This window comes from Camelina sativa, chromosome 18 (genome assembly GCF_000633955.1).
Source record: "Camelina sativa cultivar DH55 chromosome 18, Cs, whole genome shotgun sequence".
Lineage (NCBI taxonomy): Eukaryota > Viridiplantae > Streptophyta > Magnoliopsida > Brassicales > Brassicaceae > Camelina > Camelina sativa.
The window spans coordinates 685,822-701,905 of record NC_025702.1 but is presented as its reverse complement, the minus strand read 5'-3'; the positions used below and the strand labels follow the sequence as shown (position 1 = coordinate 701,905).

The 16,084-nt window shown below is 31.5% G+C and overlaps 2 protein-coding genes across 14 annotated transcripts; one reads left to right on the top strand and one right to left on the bottom strand.

Annotated features, from left to right (window-relative positions):
- On the top strand, window positions 1-2,722 carry LOC104760177 (GATA transcription factor 27-like). Of its 2 annotated transcripts, none has more exons than XM_010483060.2 (7): window positions 1-278; window positions 651-1,338; window positions 1,412-1,469; window positions 1,554-1,657; window positions 1,747-1,936; window positions 2,022-2,142; window positions 2,229-2,722. In XM_010483060.2, the coding sequence occupies exons 1-7, from the start codon at window positions 239-241 to the stop codon at window positions 2,447-2,449; spliced, it is 1,422 nt and encodes a 473-aa protein (XP_010481362.1). In that variant the 5' UTR covers window positions 1-238; the 3' UTR covers window positions 2,450-2,722. The 2 variants fall into 2 exon arrangements, with proteins under 2 accessions (XP_010481362.1, XP_010481361.1); XM_010483059.2 differs by having other exon boundaries at window positions 2,016-2,142.
- On the bottom strand, window positions 9,526-11,670 carry LOC104760175 (EH domain-containing protein 2-like). Of its 12 annotated transcripts, none has more exons than XR_762863.1 (9): window positions 11,436-11,670; window positions 11,276-11,335; window positions 10,951-11,030; window positions 10,751-10,819; window positions 10,603-10,660; window positions 10,423-10,478; window positions 10,197-10,258; window positions 10,047-10,099; window positions 9,526-9,827 (listed from the first exon to the last, which is right to left on the bottom strand). XR_762863.1 is itself a non-coding variant. In XM_010483056.1 (9 exons), exons 3-8 carry the CDS (start codon window positions 11,041-11,043, stop codon window positions 10,051-10,053), a joined length of 384 nt encoding a protein of 127 aa, XP_010481358.1. In that variant the 5' UTR covers window positions 11,044-11,069; window positions 11,276-11,335; window positions 11,436-11,670; the 3' UTR covers window positions 9,526-9,827; window positions 10,047-10,050. The 12 variants fall into 12 exon arrangements, 3 of the variants coding, with proteins under 3 accessions (XP_010481358.1, XP_010481360.1, XP_010481359.1); XM_010483056.1 differs by having other exon boundaries at window positions 10,197-10,255; window positions 10,951-11,069; XM_010483058.1 differs by having other exon boundaries at window positions 10,047-10,095; window positions 10,197-10,255; window positions 10,951-11,069.

Genomic DNA, 16,084 nt, shown 5'->3' with positions numbered 1-16,084 from the left:
AGGTTTTTTTTTTTTTTTTAAAACACTTTTTGTGTTTTGTTTTCTGGGTTTTTATTTTGGCTTTCTTCTGCAAACATAAAACTCTTCTTTTTTTTCTTCTGGGTTTTTTTTTCTTCGTAGATAAGCTTCCCAAAACCCAGTCTTTGTATAGCTGAAATTAGTAAACAACCTTAAAACTCAATTTCACAAATTCTCTGAAATTGTATAATTTTTTGAAAAAAAGTGAAAATAAAAAGGGATGGGTAAGCAAGGGCCTTGCTATCACTGTGGAGTTACAAGTGAGTTCTTGTTTCTTCAATTCTCGATTTGATTTCTTTGACTATTCAAGAACTGTGTGATAATGCAAACGTTACTTTGGAGACATGAACAAGATTGAGCATTTTAAAATGATTTGGTTTGGTTTGTGTCTGTGTTTATTATGATCACAAGACCACGTTCTATGTAGGGTCCTTTGTTGCTTTTGATCACTCTTATTGAGCTTTGAATTGTTTATCAAATGAACAGTGAACTCATAGATTGTGTCTGAGACTCAATATATTATGATGTTAAGCACGTATTAAGATTGATTGTTTGGTCTTGAAAGTATCATTCATTGTTCTTGTTGTTCCTACTATTGAGTGTTTGATCATTGGGAACATATTTGTAAACAGGCACACCTCTATGGCGAAACGGGCCACCAGAGAAGCCGGTGTTGTGCAATGCGTGTGGTTCTAGGTGGAGAACTAAGGGAACATTAGTGAACTACACACCTCTTCATTCTCGTGCTGAAGGTGATGAGATAGAGATTGAGGATCGTAGAGCTCATCAAAGGGTGATGATTAAAGGAATGTCTTTGAACAAAAAGATTCCCAAGAGAAAGACATATCAAGAAAATTTCACAGTTAAAAGAGCAAACTTGGAATTCAGTACCGGTTTCAAGAGGAAGGCTCTGGACGAAGATGCTAGCAATAGATCGAGTTCAGGATCGGTTGTATCAAACTCTGAGAGCTGTGCACAATCTAATGCGTGGGAAACGACGTTTCCTTGTAAGAGGAGGACAGGTGTGGGCCGTCCAAAGGCTGCTTCTTCTGTTGAAAAACTCACAAAGGATCTTTATACCATTCTACAAGAACAGCAGTCTTCTTGTCTCTCTGGTTCTTCAGAATGTGATTTACTTTTTGAGAATGAAACACCAATGTTGTTAGGACATGGGAGTGTTCTTATGAGAGATCCTCACAGCTCGGGTGCTCGAGAAGAGGAATCTGAAGCTAGCTCATTCTTAGTTGAGAGCAGCAAGTCCTCATCAGTTCATTCTGCTAAGTTTGGTGGCAAAGCTATAAAGCAGGAGTTACTGAAGAGGTAAATAACTTGTGGAAGACAATAAAGATCGAAGATTGCTTTTGGAGATTCTGATGACCCTTTTTTGTTGCAGGAGCAAGTCTCAAGTCTTAGGAAGACATAGTTTACTACTCTGTAGCATAGATTTAAAGGTAACTTCATTTGCATACCAACAACTGTGTTTCTTCAAAAATCAATTGATTGCCTTAAGTTGACTTGGGAACATATCCCTGCAGGATGTTTTCAACTTCAATGAGTTCATAGAAAAATTCACTGAGGAAGAACAGAAAAAACTAATGAAATTACTTCCTCAAGTTGACTCTGTTGATCGTCCTGATAGGTAATTTAACTCAATGAAACTTCAGTATTTACAAATTTCAGTGGCTTATTCGAGTTCTTCTTATACTTCCCTGTTTTCTCCTTTACCAGCCTCAGAAGCATGTTTGAGAGTTCTCAATTCAAAGAGAACTTCTCCTTGTTTCAACAACTTGTAGCAGATGGTGTTTTTGAGACATCTTCTTCATCTGGATCAAAACTTGAAGACATCAAGACTCTTGCAAAGCTTGCTTTATCCGATCCTAACAAATCCCATTTGTTGGAAAGCTATTACATGCTCAAGGTTTTCAACATATACTCTTTTCTTGAAACAAATAGTTTCTATACTTTTGGACTTTGTTCACTTAATCTCTTTGCTTCAGGAACAGAGAAAAGAGATTGAAGACTCTGTCACTACACCATCAAGGGTCTCAAACCTGAGTCCATCAAATAATAATAGTCTTGTAACCATTGAAAGACCTTGTGAAAGCTTAAACCAAAACTTCTCAGGTCAATTAAGATTCTTGAGTCAATCCATAAGTTTCTGCGATAATATCTGTCTGTTTCTGATTATATTGAGGTTTTGTATCCTTCAGAGACAAGGGTTGTGATGAGAAGCCAAGTGATGAAGATTAGATCAAACCACATCAAAACAGAAGAGATTTTAGAGAATAGTGTCTCTTCCTTTAACCCTATGAGCTGTGGTGGATCTCTAGTGTTTAGCTATGAAGATAATGATATTTCTGATCAAGATCTTCTTCTTGATGTGCCGTCGAATGGATCATTCCCTCAAGCAGAGCTTCTTCACATGATATGAAAGAAGATAAAAGTTTCTCAAACTCATTGGTGTTTCTCAGAACAAAGACTAAGACTTTACATGATCTCTCTCTCTCTTGAAGGGAAAACACTTTTGCTCTTTAAGCTCTTTGGCCATTTGAGATTTTTCTGCACTAGAAATTGCAATTTGCAGATAGAAAAGGAAGGATTTTTATGTAAGGACTCTGTCTAATGGTCTTATATGTATATGTTGATACATATGTCTTATTGTTCTTACTAAACTCTAAGAACAAGAAACTTTCGATTTCTTTTACCTTTTTTTCTCAAAAAATACTTAGTTCACTCATAAGGTGAACCCCTTTGTTAAGTATTGACTTGGTTTAGATTTAGGAAAGTTAAGTATTGGCTTGGTTTGGTTTAGATTTTACAATCACAACAAAATTATGTGTCGGTTTGAGTTTATAAATGAGATAGTTAGGGTTTAGATTTTATAATTAGAACAAAATTATATGTCGGTTTGGGTTTACAAATGAAATGGTTAGGGTTTAGATTTTACAATTAAAATGAAATTATATGTCGGTTTGGGTTTACAAATGAAATGGTTAGGGTTTAGATTTTACAATTAAAATGAAATTATATGTCGGTTTGGGTTTACAAATGAAATGGTTAGGGTTTAGATTTTACAATTAAAATGAAATTATATGTCGGTTTGGGTTTACAAATGAAATGGTTAGGGTTTAGATTTTACAATTAAAATGAAATTATATGTCGGTTTGGGTTTACAAATGAAATGGTTAGGGTTTAGATTTTACAATTAAAATGAAATTATATGTCGGTTTGGGTTTACAAATGAAATGGTTAGGGTTTAGATTTTACAATTAAAATGAAATTATATGTCGGTTTGGGTTTACAAATGAAATGGTTAGGGTTTAGATTTTACAATTAAAATGAAATTATATGTCGGTTTGGGTTTACAAATGAAATGGTTAGGGTTTAGATTTTACAATTAAAATGAAATTATATGTCGGTTTGGGTTTACAAATGAAATGGTTAGGGTTTAGATTTTACAATTAAAATGAAATTATATGTCGGTTTGGGTTTACAAATGAAATGGTTAGGGTTTAGATTTTACAATTAAAATGAAATTATATATCGGTTTGGGTTTATAAAAGAGCGGTTTGAGTTTTTAATCTTATAATAATATATACATATTTTGTTTCCTTATTTTATAAGGAAATGAATAAATAGTTTATTAAATGTACTGTAACATATCAAATTATCATTGGATAAAATAAGAAGAAGTGAACAAAAGTGTTCATCTTAGGAGTGAACCTAAGAATTGTTCTTTTTTCTCTTTAAAGTTTAAATTTGTGCTTTATTTTGTGTAGATAAATACTTAGGTTCACCGCTAGGGGTTAACCTTTGTATTTACCCCCTCCTCTCTCAACCAATCCGAATATTTTATCTAATATTTTATTTAAAAAATAAATCATAATTAAATTAAAAAGCAAAACAAATTAAGGAAACAAATTCTGTATACTTTTATTTAAGGAAAATTAAATATTGGTTTGCTTTAGATTTTACAATTAAATGAGGTTATATATCGGTTTGAGTTTATAAATGAGAATTATGGTTTCAATTTTACAATTAAAACAAAACTATATGTTGGTTTGGGTTTACAAATGAGGTGGTTAGAATTTAGATTTTAGAATTAGAACAAAATTATATGTTGGTTTGGGTTTACAAATGAGGTGGGTAGGGTTTAGATTTTACAATTAAAACAAAATTATATATCGGTTTGAGTTTACAAATGAGATGGTTAAAGTTAAGATTTTACAATTAGAACAAAATTATATGTCGGTTTGGGTTTACAAATGAGATGGTTAAGATTTAGATTTTACAATTAGAATGAAATTATATGTCGGTTTGGGTTTATAAACAAATGATTTAAGTTTTTAATTTTATAATAATGTATACAAATTTTATTTCCTTATTTTATAAGAGGGTGAATGAAGAGGTTCACCCCTATGGATGAACCCAAGTATGTCTCTTTTGTGTAGGATGAGAAAATATTTAGTAGCATTTTGATACCCAAATCTTATTATATAAACCTTGGTTCTCAAAGTTAGTAAGTCACCAGATTGTGACACTTGTTAGTTTTAACGATTAGAGATCAAAGTTAAAAATTCACCTGATCATGACACGTGTCAATTTTAACGATTAAATATCAAAATTAGTAACTCATCTGATCGTAACACATGTCAATTTTAACGATAAAAAATCACAGTTTTAAAGCTTTGTAAAAAAAGCGTAAGATAATTGTAATCTTATTATATTTAAAAAAAACAACTAAGATAAATATACTATGTATCATCCATATCAAAGTTTCACTGTTACAAAAGATTCTCAACCACTACATGGTAAAATAAATATACTATGTGCGTCATCCATATTTGGTCGTATAATTATACTATATAACCTAACACATAAAATTTTATGTTATTGTTTGCACAAAAAAATAAAAAAATAAATTTTATGTCTTTATGGTTAACCAATTTCGGACACTCAGTACTGCAACAAGATTTGTGAAGGCACATGCGAAGAACACGAAGAAAATGAAAATCATGAAAAACTGATTGGCAGTCTTCGGAAAAAAAAGCTTGAATTGAAGTTTGAACTATTTTTTTTATTATCTTAAAAATATTTAAAATAGGGTTTTCAAATTATTCATTAACATGATCATGACACTTGTCAAGTATACTGATGAGATGTTGACACATGTCAAAAAAATTATTTTTTAAAACAGATAATTAAGGAAAAAACATCAAATCTAAATAAAATTTACATGTTTATATCTAAAAAAAATTAAATCAAAAAAGAAAGTTAACAAAACTAATCTATTTTCCATTGTACATTACTTATATAATACGTGTTTTCTCGATAAGATTTTGACATGTATAAATAAACAAGTAATTCACTAATCATGTATATTATTAGCTTATTAATAAATAAATAGTGAATAACAAATTTAAAAAGAATAACAGAAGTTATGTCAAAATAATTATTATTTTTGAAACATAATAAGACAGCTAATGAAGAAAATAACATTATATCTACATAACATTACATGTTTCTATCAAAAGCTTTGATCTTTGATTTTTTTTTCTTATATAATTTTGTCGATCTATTGTGTGGGTTTTTGATTCGTGCGGGTTTTTCAATGGAAGCTATCTGATACAAAAAAAGAAATTGAAGTATATAAACCCACTAATTTAATCGAGGATGGAGACACTGATGGAGGTTACAAAAATGATTCTATAGTTAGTAGCATTATAAATTTGGAAGATAAGTCGGTGGTTGATGTTTTTGGTCAAAATTTAAAGTTGTCTTTTCTGAATAATGTTGATGATTCTGGTATTGAAACAAGAGCTGCTTGATCGAATAATTGAGAAGCGGTTTCAAATTTGGGAATTCGGAACAGTATACCATTATAATATTGGTTTCAAACCGGATTTATGTGGTTTTCTATCGAATTAGGTTCGCAAAACCGTTTAAACCAGGTATATAGAAATATATATGATCATTTTTGATTCAGGTAAAAATAAGTTGAGAATTTGTGATTCGAGAATATTTGAGACGAGGTCTTAGCTTTAAGTTAGTTAAGTACAATTGGATAATTCTGAAGAGTAAATTGGTTGTTGATCCTTAACGTGATTATGACATATGTCATGTTTTGGATTGTATATAAAGTTTCTATTTTGTATATCTAGTTATCTAAGACTTATATATATATATATATCCTGATTATAATTTTCAAATTTTTATTTTTATTATTATATTAACTTTTCTCAATTTCTCAACTTTTATTGGGTTAGTCATAAAATCATTGTAATCGAGTAGATAATTTTCACCAATTGTTCATCCAAAATATCTTTGGAGTAAAAAAAATTTCATGGTTAAAGAAATTATGTCACAAAACAATTTTAGTAATTATAAGAACTATAATTATGCCAAACTGAAAGTAAAACAACATAAAATTTGTTTAATTTGTTTAGAAGACATTTTATAGGTGGTGATAAAGAGCATACTTTAACAATAAAATAATTTTGGGTGTAAAAACATATTTTTAATGGTAAAACATAGAGTAAATTTATATGTGGTTACTTATTAAATGTTGCTTTGATGAATTTGTTGAATGTAAAATATTTTGTAAATAAGTTGTGAAACGTTTTTGAAATTTGACAATAATAATAGTTAAAAATTTATAAATGTAAATAAATGTATGAAGGTAAATACAAATATTCTCTAACTTAAATTATTTATATATTTACTTTAGGAAATATTTTTTTTTTATATATTTTCAAAAAATTATTTAAGGTTTAGGATTTTGTTTTTTAACAATTTTTATACCTGTACATCGTGTGTGCCCTTATCTAGTACAGAAATAAAGCAATGAATTCTTTATCTAAGTACATAGTTTCTATATATCTAATACGTACATATACATAAAATTTGTTTTAAACAATTAAAAATGTAAAAGATAATAAGAAAAATATAACACAACCTACGTATATGAACAAAAATTCTGTAATTTTGTTAATTTTTAAAACTGTGAAAGGATAATTCAAATCAATATTAAAGTAAAAATTATTAAAAGATAATTACAAAAAACATACTCACGTAATTAATATAATACCAAAATTATGGAAATTATACAATCATTAATCCTAGAAGAAAAAAGATTATAAATATTCACCATTTCTTCACCTTGATATAAAACAAATAAATTGTGTCATTTTCTCTCATTAAACCAAAATAATTTTGTCAAATTAAAACACCACCATTTCTTCAATTTTGTTCTATTACGACATATATATATATATATATATATATATATATATATATTTGGTATGTTTTGTTTGTTTACAACAGATAATAAGAATTTCACACATAGAAACATTGATCCTCATCAGACTAACGACTTAATAACAAAATCCATTAACATCGTGCATTATTTGGTAAAGTCACCAAAAATTCATGATTTATTTGGAAAATCAATAACAATTAGATAATTTACTTCATCACCAACAAAATTCATGTTTTTTCACCATTTTAAAATAGTTCATGCTTTTATTTGACTTTTCCCCAAATTTTACCTTTTTTTTAATCTAATTTAGTTAAAAAAAAATTTGGTCAGCAATCCCAAAACCATAATTCATATTAAATTAATATTTTTTTTTCTTATACATATAGATAAATTACAGAGTAAACCAGAACCAAAGTAAAATATGGTTTCAACTTCCAGTTCTCTTTCTCGTTTCTTGAGCAAGAATCAATATTTTTTTTAAAGAATCAAGAGAAGTCAATGAAGAAGAAATAGTCAGTATATATAACTAAAAAACTGAAACCGGTGAAGTCCTAGAGGGATGTAACATTGTGGCTATTGTGACACAAAAACCTAGCTAAAGCAATTGATATTGTGTTTACTGTTAATAGGTGAACCATATTAACTAATAACACACGAAAGACATTTAAAGAAGTAGGTGTTATAACAAATTAACAATGCCCTCTGAAGTTCATGGTTGGAATTGTAGGTGTTAATTGGGTTTAATTATATATGTAAATGATCTACAAGATAGCAAAAGCAGAACACAATGTACTACAAACCTGTCAAAAAAGAAAAAAATGGAGAATATGGAAAATCAATACAATAAAACTATAATGTTTCTCACCATAGCATGACATATCAGCCTCAACTTTGAAGCTCTTATTGACACATCAGTTAATATCATTGACCAATTAAATTAAAACAAATAATACAGATCAGCTTACAAATTGCCACAATGAACACATAATTGTCTTCTCTTCATCAATCGATTTCAGAATTTCAACCTAACAAAATTGTTTATCTTCTGCGCATCTCAACTAAATTCTTATTCTTGATAATTCCGACGATCGCATAAGCGTTCAGTGATTGTTTTAGTCTATCTAACTATGATTCTTCTACTTTTTTTGTTTTTTCTACTTTTTGTTTCCAGTTAACAAAATTCTGTTTTTTTATGTCTCTTAATTTGAGGGATTGTGGAAGATTTCAAAGCTGTAAATGTGAGAATTTGAGATGAATTTTTGAGATAAGCTATGTGTTTGAAACTTGAAATTACTATGAATGTTGGTGAAGAGAAGAGTCAAGAAGTCTCTTCAAGCGGCTTCGTGTTTTGTTTGCTCTTCTCCTTCACGCGTCTTTGCTTTGAAGCTTGCTCATGTTTTTTCTCTTTCATGGTGGTTAGTTTCTTCTTCTTAAGTTTGGTGGCTTCACTTCTGTTGTGACTTTACCAATGCGATATATTATCTCTCTGTTTACTTATTTGGGTGTGAAAGAAGCTAGAACTTTGCTGGAGAAGACTTGTGCGATTTTGAAAGATGGATTGTCTAAAGAAGAAGTGAAGCTTTTGTTGATCGATGAGAACAAATGCAAGACTTTTAAAAACTGTAAAGCATTTAGAATGTGTCTGCAACTTTAGCTTACTTTATCTACAACTTTACCTTCAAAAACCCTTTTGAGTTTCAACAATATACATTACAATAACCGTTTCTGATAGATTACAATAACCTACAGATTTTCTTGTGATATACCTTTTTAGTGTTTCTGAATTTGTTGTAACTGTTTGCTAATGCAATAATTAAGTCTTTGTTAATGAGAGAGAGGTTTGTTAACGAGAGTTTATAAACCTTGTAGTTGTTGCAAGCTGACTCCGTGGAGGGAAGAGGCAAAGCTGGAGCAAGGATTTGAGAAGAGTGATTTAGTCTGAGGTTATTCGCCGAATCTTCTAGAAACACTACAACAAATATGAGTTTTGTTAGATCTAAAGAAATGTTATTATATGTCATTGATAGCGAATTATCAAACGCTATCTATCTCTGCCCCAACTATAATAGGATCACCCCATACAATAGCACTTTTTTGTGTGCTATTGTAAGTCATTCTATTGTAGCATTAATTGAATGTTTTCATAGACGTTCTTATAACACATGATTAATGCTGTTCTTATCACACATAGTTTGATTTATATAAATTTTTATATTTGAATTTTGTTTTATAATAACTATTTAATTGGATTTACATCTAATTCTTGTATATGAACAATTATAAAAATACATACAATTAGTATTACATTAACAAAACACATCTTACTAAACATTATATTCATTACAACCCCAAGTACAAAAGATAACAAAAAGAAAGAACACTGATCAAGAAAACAACAAGAAGTAACTCTTACACAAGTAAGAAAAAATGGGTTTGGCTGTAATGGACCAGCAAAAAAGGCTTCTTCCATTCGTTTCCCAAGTGAGGCTTCTTCTGCTTGTATCCTTCTCAAATCAGGAACTGATCCTTGCAATCCACAATACCTTAAGGTCTGCCAAGTTGAAAAGATGAAGGTACAAAGAAAAATTAAGCTCACTATTGAAAAAAGTAAAAAGAAACAAACCCATTTGAAACCTATTGCAAAAATGCCTGTGAAGTCTTAAAATTGTACTAATCTAGAAAACTTTCCATATATTAGCCTTTGAAATATCATAATCAACGTAGTTGTTATCCAGCTGATTGTATAAGATGAGCTAGAAGTGAAGAGTACCTTATCAACTTAGAATTGTGAAAGAATCTGAGATGGAAGTTACTTGTGGCTGGCTGGTCATATAAATTGGCAAATTACTTGTTAGATCAGATTACACAACAAAAATCAAGAAGATGAAAATTTGTGGCGACAAAGCAAGTATTATCCCACCTTAATAATAGATTTTGATTTGTACTAGGGAGCTTTTGCCGTGACTTGTGGCTGAGTAACTACTGCAAGTTTAGCCAGCAAATCAACATTTTTACAAAATGAAAAAATATCATAATGTATATAAAACAAAACATAGAATGGAAAACAACTAAGAAAAATTCTTAGATAAAGAAAAGCAAATCTTGTAAAGATCTTAGAAACAAAATCAGGTAAGAAAGAGTATTACAGATACCACGTTTTCCAGTCCTTCCAACAATGGAAGTTCCACAGTCTTCATGTCAACTAGAACCAAAAAAATTTCTGATTAAAAATCCAACCTAATTGCTATATCTAATAACACTACACTGTCTTCAGACCATCAGAACCTCTATATTCATAAAATTTCAAGATGTAACTGGCCACTTACCAAAACCTTTTAGAAGATCTGAAGTAATTTCATGTCCCTCTTGTGCCAATGAGATGAGCTGAGACCAACAGAACAGTCAAATAGGTAAGAACTTTAGACTTCAAAATTGACTCCGTAAGATAAAATGAATCTTACACAATCATCATACCTTCATCGCAATGATGAACTCCGCCAAACCGAGAAATCCATGTCGCTTTGATTCCGCAACAGCCCAAACCTTCAAATACAAAATCGCAACCAATTCTCTCAATCAACCCTGGATTACACACTTCAAAATCCAATTCGTATTCTCACTAGTCTCATCGATTCATGAAATCTTAAAAACTAATCGTATGAGTTATAATAGACCTGTTTGAGTTCCTGGCGAGAAAGCTTTGACACGGCGAAGAACTTTGTAGCATCGTTACCGGAAACACGACCGTCTCTGTCTGAAATTTTCATAGAAGCAAAACGAAATCAGAACCTCCCTACAAAAACCAAACAAAACAAAAATTAATAAGATTTAATTCTCTTGGTTTCTGTGTCAGTCAATTCGTCGAACAGCTTGTGTGCACAGAGAACTCTAAAAACAGAACCCCTAATATTTGTTTACAATACTTTCTCCATAAGATCGAATGTACACATGTCTGTGAACTTTGAACTTCCTATGAACAAAATTATGCTAAAATCAGACCTTTGCAATCATCACATCACCAAACAACTTGCTCGGCTCCTCGTCGTTTCTCACTACAAGCTGAAAGTGATAGATCCAATTTCCAAAAAAACAAACCGGTTAAAAATTAGGGGTTTACGAAACTAAAGATTGAAAGAACTAAGAGCTAAGGGATTATTACTTCGGCGGCTAAGTAAACCGGAGATCAGGCCGCAACACGTTCGACTTTACTGCTTTTCGATTTCACCTTCTTGGCAAAGCCAGATCCAATAGAGAAGAGAGTGAAGAGAAAGCTGATGATGTCGCCATTGATATGGCGATGAAGCAAGGCAAAAACGCAGCTACGGTTTTTGGGAAAGAGAAGAGAAAGAGTTAAGAGAAAGGATGGCAAGCGAATTGAAGTTTTTGTTTTTATGTTATTTTTTTTTATTTTATAATAATTATGTCGAAAACAAAAAAGTTTTGTCTTAAGTATTGGCCGGTTGAAAAAAAATTTCGCTAAATATTGGCGGTACTAAAGTGATTTTAGCTTTTCCTTATGCTATTATAGGGCTTAGCATTTCTAAAATGCTATAATATAGTTATGAAAATCCGGATAGCATCTTTAATAGCAGTTGTAAAATTAGTGCTATTATATTATGCTATTAATACACAGTTTTTTTGTAGTGAAACTTTGGAAGATAGAGAGGAACGACCTCCCCACAACGAGTAAGGGTAAATTTAAGACTTACAAAGTAAGTTAATTAATGCTTGACTGGACGTGATGATATGAACAAGAGTATGATAATAGCAAACTGACAAACAAACAAACACCACAAAGACTTGAAATTATATTAATATGAAAGAAGAAGGTTCTTAACACACTATTGTCTTCTTGACTTGTGCAAGGAGAAGGAACACCTGAAGTAGTTCTGCGCTCAAAGTGTAAACTCATACTGTTAATAAAAGGAATATGTAGTTACTTTTACAGTTCTACTGAATGTTTATCACACTAACAATCAAACACAAAAAGAAAAAAAAAACTATCCAACTTACACATCCTTTATTGGCTATTGGCTATTGGTAATATGATAACTGTTTGACTGTTAATATAGCATAGGTTATTAAATTCCATACTACTATAATAGATTGATTTGTATTGTCAAGATTTTTTATCCATATTCTCTTTTTTTATATATAATTTGTTCCATCTTTATTTTTTTGACAAAAATTATGAAAAATATTTAAACAGACCGTACTGTCAGAAGATCCCTGATGTTAATTGGAAAAACAAAAGAAAAGAAACAGAGCTTTTTCTCACTCCGAAAGAAAGAGAGAGTTAAGAGAAAGAAGCTTCTCAGTTTAACAAAACAATTCGATTTTATAATAAAGTTATCTACAGGCTCACTTCATTGTTTTTTTTTTTCTGGTATTTCCTAATCTTTTTTTTGTTTGTTCTTTAAATTTTGTAAAAAAGAAATTGGGTACTTAAGTCCCAAGTTAGTTAGATGAAAAGAAAAATTGTTTGATTAAAATAACAAAAAAAATAAAATGATGCAACAAATAATAATTAAAATACAAAAACAAAAAATTACCATTGACCATGATAATTTTTTTTATTAATTATAATAGGGAAATTCTCATAAATACAACTAAAATATGATTTTTCCAAAATTACCACTTTTAGTTTTATTTTCCCAAAAAACCACTAAAATGAGTTTTTTTTTCAAAAATACCACAAAATTAAACTAAACTTTTATATTCAAAACTAAACCCTAAATCGTAACCACTAAATCCTACACTCTAAACACTATACCATAAATCTAAATTAGTCAACCAAACCTAGAAAAATAAATTTTACATAGTAAAATTTCATTTTTTTTGTGTTTGTGGCATTTATGGAAAAAGACGTTGTGGTATTTTTGAAAGAAAAACTTACAATTTTGTATTTTTTGGAGAAAAAATCTTAAAATGTGGTATTTTGAAAAAATTTTCATTATAATATTTGATTCCAAACAACATAAAAATAAATATTAGTTCAAAAAATACAAAAATATATATATTAAAACAACTCGCGGCGTAGCGCCGGTACTAATGGTTGAATAAACCTTAAGGAGAAGACAAACTTTAGACTTGCGTTGCGTTGATGACTAAAACGTCTATGAGTCTAAACTTTATTTTCTTATCAAAACATTCTTAAGTGTTCAGAATTTATCTTTAGATAGGCTAATTACGGTTTCAAAATTATATGGAGACTTGTTTTATAGAAAAAATCATAATAATACTACATAAGAGGATTTGCTTGTGTTTTTTTTTTTTTCCTTTCCTTTTATTGTGAATGTAAGTGTAAAAGCATCATTTATACTATTGCATTTTTTAAATTTTTATTCTATTAATAAAAAATTGTAAGATGTTTACAACTTCTAATATTAGTAGAACACTCTTTTCTATACGTATACCTTTTGTGATAATACACTACTCCTTTTTTTTTTTAATCTTCAAATAAATTAAAAGCAGCAGCAGTGTAAAAATTGGTTGTATGAGGAAGCGTTTTGAGAGAGAATGACGGTTTCTCGCTCTGATGGCGATTTTTGGGGCGATCTACGATTTCTTCATCGCACCCCTCTTTCTCCGATTTGGAGTCTCTTTCCGACAGTCAATTACAGTTTCTGTTGTTGCTCTGACGGTTTTTCTCTGTTACAATTTTTCTGTTAACAATTACTCTCTTTCGGTTTTATCGTTTGATAACCGCTGGGAAAAACCGCCATGGCGAACAATCTATATAAATCCGACTTCACTCGTTCGGATTCTTACACAGCCTTGCTTTGTCTTTGACAATCGAAAGATGAGTGATAACATTCGTAAAAATCTCCAAAATCTTGACTTGGGAATCAACGATGCCCCTATTCCGCTTCCACCGGAATTATGTGGTCATGCAGCAAACATTAACCGCTTTTCCCTGATTGTCACCGTTCTGAATCCAAAGAAGCAAAATCTGAGGGCGATTGTGAATCAAATGCCAAAGATTTGGGGCTTTGCTGATTCATGCCGTGGTCGGGTTCTTGATAATGGGAAAGTTCTGTTTTTCTTCAAAACAGAGGAAAGTCTCAATCTTGTACTACGACGCGGACCGTGGGCTTTCAATGAATGGATGGTGACGGTTCATCGGTGGTATCCTAATATTACTGATGAGGCAATGAAGTTCATCTCTTTTTGGATCCAGGTGCGTGGAATTCCGGTCCAATATCTGACTTCTGCCATGGTTAACTACATCGGAACAAAGTTAGGTCCGATTGAGAATGTCGACTTCAATGAGAATGCTAACATGGTGGAATTTGTGAGGATTTGTATCAATTGGAATAGCGATCTTCCGCTTCGTTTCCAGAGAAATTTTCAATTTGCTGGGGGAGAAAACACAATCCTAAAGTTCCACTATGAACGACTCAAAAACTTCTGCCATAAGTGTGGCTCGATTACACATGATGCAAAGGAATGCCCACTATCATTTGATGACCCACCAAATGATAACCCTCCCAATGATGAACCACCAAATGACAATGATGATGGGGATGGAAATGATGATGATGAGTATCTAACACACCCGGACCAGTTCCCTGAGAGTTTTGACGCTGCATCAAATCCTATCAACACCAATGTCACTGAAGGATATATTCCTGGTCTACAGATGGTCCAACACGACAAGGAATTCATCATCACTGAATCTGATGATTCCTCCTCTCCAAGTGTGTTTGAAGACTCTGAACTCACTGCAGAACGACTCCGCTATCTACTGGAAAAAGTCAAGAAAGGCAAACAACAACAGGCTATGGTAAGTCCACATCTTATGCCTCAACAGGTTTCCATGTCTCCCATTGGTAACAAGCGGAAGAAGACTGAACTGGAATCCTACTGTCGACACTGTGAGGAGAATAATGATCTGATGGTCCTGAGTCAGATCAAGAAACGGATCACGGCTGAGTCTGAGGCCTCATGCAGTAGTAACAATCTCTACGGAGCCGCGGGGGGGTTCCCCAATGCCTCCATGAGAGTCGTCTCCTGGAACTGTCAGGGTGTCTGTTCACCGCTGACTCAAAACAGATTAAAACGTTTATGTCATATTTTAAAACCTAATGTAATTTTCTTGTGTGAAACTCTAAACTCTTGTGATAAAGTATGTAAGTTTGCTTCTGAATTAGGATATTATAACTCTATCACTGAACCCCCTCAAGGTAGGAGTGGAGGTTTAGCAATGCTATGGTCCAATGATGTAATACTATCTCCCCTGTATCATGATGAACGCATCATTGATGTATCCATCCACTATAATAATAAAGACTTCTATTTTTCTGGTGTTTACGGTAATCCTATTCAAAATAAACGTTATCTATTTTGGGATTACTTAGAACAAATAGGATCTACTCGTTCTGGTCCATGGATGATTGCAGGGGATTTCAATGAAATCACTAGTAACCTTGAGAAAGTTGGAGGACCTCCGAGAGAACCATGGACATTTCAAAGATTTAACCATATGATTGAAACTTGTGATCTGTCTGACTTACAATCAACTGGAGATAGATTCTCTTGGGTTGGAGAACGTCGCAACTACACTATCAAGTGCTGCCTGGACAGAGTTATGGTCAACTCAGAATGGACATCAATGTTTCCAAATGCAGAGTCTGAATTCATGGAGTTTGGTGGTTCTGATCACAAACCAATTCTTACAACAATTCAAACACAACAACAAACCATAGCAAAACCTTTTCGTTTCGACAAAAGGCTTATAGAGATTGAAAATTTCTCTCAAACGGTTGATCGAGGATGGAATTGGTGCAAACAAAATTCTTTTTACTC

Bases quoted from the DNA above. Each gene is read 5' to 3' on its own strand.
- LOC104760177 (XM_010483059.2), top strand. From the start codon at position 239: ATGGGTAAGCAAGGGCCTTGCTATCACTGTGGAGTTACAA. The intron at 1,937-2,015 runs GTTTTCAACATA...TCTTTGCTTCAG, and splicing joins AAAGCTATTACATGCTCAAG to GAACAGAGAAAAGAGATTGA. The intron at 2,143-2,228 runs GTCAATTAAGAT...TGTATCCTTCAG, and splicing joins CTTAAACCAAAACTTCTCAG to AGACAAGGGTTGTGATGAGA.
- LOC104760175 (XM_010483056.1), bottom strand. From the start codon at position 11,043: ATGAAAATTTCAGACAGAGACGGTCGTGTTTCCGGTAACGATGCTACA. The intron at 10,820-10,950 runs GTCTATTATAAC...TTGTATTTGAAG, and splicing joins CTCGCCAGGAACTCAAACAG to GTTTGGGCTGTTGCGGAATC. The intron at 10,661-10,750 runs GTATGATGATTG...TGTTGGTCTCAG, and splicing joins AGTTCATCATTGCGATGAAG to CTCATCTCATTGGCACAAGA.